Source organism: Nycticebus coucang, chromosome X (genome assembly GCF_027406575.1).
Source record: "Nycticebus coucang isolate mNycCou1 chromosome X, mNycCou1.pri, whole genome shotgun sequence".
Lineage (NCBI taxonomy): Eukaryota > Metazoa > Chordata > Mammalia > Primates > Lorisidae > Nycticebus > Nycticebus coucang.
This window is the reverse complement of record NC_069804.1, coordinates 126,650,275-126,652,680: the sequence shown is the minus strand read 5'-3', so window position 1 is coordinate 126,652,680 and position 2,406 is coordinate 126,650,275. Positions and strand designations below refer to the sequence as shown.

Genomic DNA, 2,406 nt, shown 5'->3' with positions numbered 1-2,406 from the left:
ATCAAGAATTTACAAACATTTTAGGGGAAAGTATATGGTAAAAGGAGGAAATCTAGGTTTCCCACCTGAAAGTCTAGCAGAGTACCACAGCTCCCTTCAGTGCCAGAAGAGTCAGAAATGTATGCCTCAAATATAAGCTACAGTATTAAGGACGGTGGAGAGGACACGGGATTCAGCTGCTGGAGCAATGGGATTTTCTTGCTTCCATGTCTTCTTGATAGCCCCTAGAGTTCTCCTATATCTCCTCCACACCATGAGCAAATATTATGATAAGGCCTGGTTCTTGCACCATGTCTTCTCCCATATGCTGGTTTTCACAGGCCATCATGACAATAGCCTGCTTGCCAGGGATGCGCTTGACCACGAAGTTCTCATAGTAGCGCCGATTCATCTGTCTTGTCTCTAGTGTGGCCAGACCAGGAGGCCAGTTATGCTCATGGGAATTTTCAATCAGCTGGTTGATAATAGAGGTGGGACAGCCACTCTCCACCAGGGCATGTTTGATTACAGCCTGGAGAACAGCATCTGGGGTCGAGATCATCCCTCCCCAGCGGGTCACTCTTGCTGAATGAAGGGAGTTCACCCACTCTAGGATTTCGTTGTATACAACTGTCTCCTCCAGGTTCTGAAGGTTGGGGTTGAGGCTGCGGAACGCACGCACATATGCCTTTAGCAGCTGGATGTCTCGCTTTTGCTCCACCAGCTGGTGTTTGTGTTCTGCTGACGTCGTCTCCAGTTCTGCAATGCGTCTCTGCTGCCGCTGTATCACTGAGCACAGGTTCTTGATGCAATTGTGATTTGGTAACTTCTCTTTGGACATCTCCAGGCCGCAGCCCTGTGCACAGGTCACAGGACGGGTTGGGTTATACTCACAGCCGCTGAGGTGGGACCTGAGGTTATCAAGCTGAACAATGGCCCTGCAACCAAACTCAGCGTTGTCACAGGCAATCGGCAGCTTCGACAGCAGGTTCCTCAAGATCCGAGGTACTGGGCGCAGGTGGGCAATCGTCACAACACTACGGTCTACCGGACACGTCTGTTGTTCACAGAGCCACTGGGTGATGCAGATGTTGCAGAAAGCATGCTCACAGTGGGATATCTGTACTGGATCCTCCAAGACACCACTGCAAATAGGGCAGATAAGGTCTTCATCAACATCACCCTGGAAACGGATTACATCATACCCCATGTCTCACCACACAAACCCAGGACCTTCCAAGTGCTGGGGGGAGGTTCCTGTTCACAAGACTCCAATCCCCTGATGCCTCCACTCAGTACCACTCGGGAGATGTGCCCAGTAGCACATCTTGTCGGCTACTGTCAGACTGAGTCTGCCTTGGGAGAGACTAGCTCTGCTGCCAAGGCGATGGATGTGACGTCACAATCAGGAGCTCTCCTTTGATAGGTGAACGCCCGCGCAGGCGCAGTGCACACCACCCTACGCAGCTGGGACTCAGTACCCTGGCGTGGTTGGAGCTGAAGCCGTAGCTGCCACGTAGCTGCCACGTAGCTGCCTCATGACAACTCAAGTGCCTGGTCTCATCCTTACCTGGGAAAGGGGAAAGAGGGTGAAGAAGGTTCCAACCACTTGTCGCAGTCTCAAACAGATCTTTTGCCAAAATGTAATATTTATGAGTTTTCCTCTCAGGACAGCTTTTGCGTATCCCACAGATTTTGATAACTTATGTTTCCATTATCACTTAACTCAAAGAACCTTTTTTTCACTTCTTTTTGTCTTTTTTTATTTTTTTAATTAAATCATAACTGTATAAATTAATGCATTTGTGGGGTACAATGTGCTGCAAAGAACCTTTTGGATTCCAACTTTATCATCTCCTCCTTGACCCAACTATCATTTAGGAATAGTTTGTTTTAATTTCGATGATTTTATGTCGGGGCAAGTGTTTCTGTTGGAATCGATTTCTACTTTTATTCAAGTCTCAGAAAACAATGTATCTTATAATTTCCATTTTTCTACTTGAGGCATGTTATGTGGCCTAGGATATAATCAATCTTGAAGAGAATATTCTATTTGCTGATAAGAAAAATATATATTTAGTTGTTTGTGGGTAGAATGTTCTGTAAATGTCTATTAGACCAATTTGTTCTAGAGTTTTGTAAAGTCCATTGTTTCTTTGCTTATTTTCTGTTTGGAAGACCTGTCCAATCTATCACTGGAAGATTGAAGTTCCCAGGAATTAGGGTGCTGCTATTTATCATTTTGTTTAGATCTAGCAGAATTTGCTTTGTGAGTCTGGGTATTCCTGTGTTAGGTTCATAAATATTTAGGATTACTAAGTCGTTTTGTTGAATTGTTCCTTTCACTGTTATGTAGTGACCATCTTTGTTTTTATGTACTTTTGTTGATTTGAAGTCTATGTTACCTGATATGAGAATGGCTATGCC

The 2,406-nt window shown here is 45.2% G+C and overlaps 1 protein-coding gene across 1 annotated transcript; it reads right to left on the bottom strand.

Moving 5' to 3' along the window:
• Positions 1 to 235: 235 nt before the first annotated feature.
• LOC128578493 (E3 ubiquitin-protein ligase NRDP1-like) lies at positions 236 to 1,189 on the bottom strand. The gene has a single exon (XM_053581140.1). It carries the CDS (start codon positions 1,187 to 1,189, stop codon positions 236 to 238), a length of 954 nt encoding a protein of 317 aa, XP_053437115.1.
• Between the last annotated feature and the right edge of the window lie 1,217 nt (positions 1,190 to 2,406).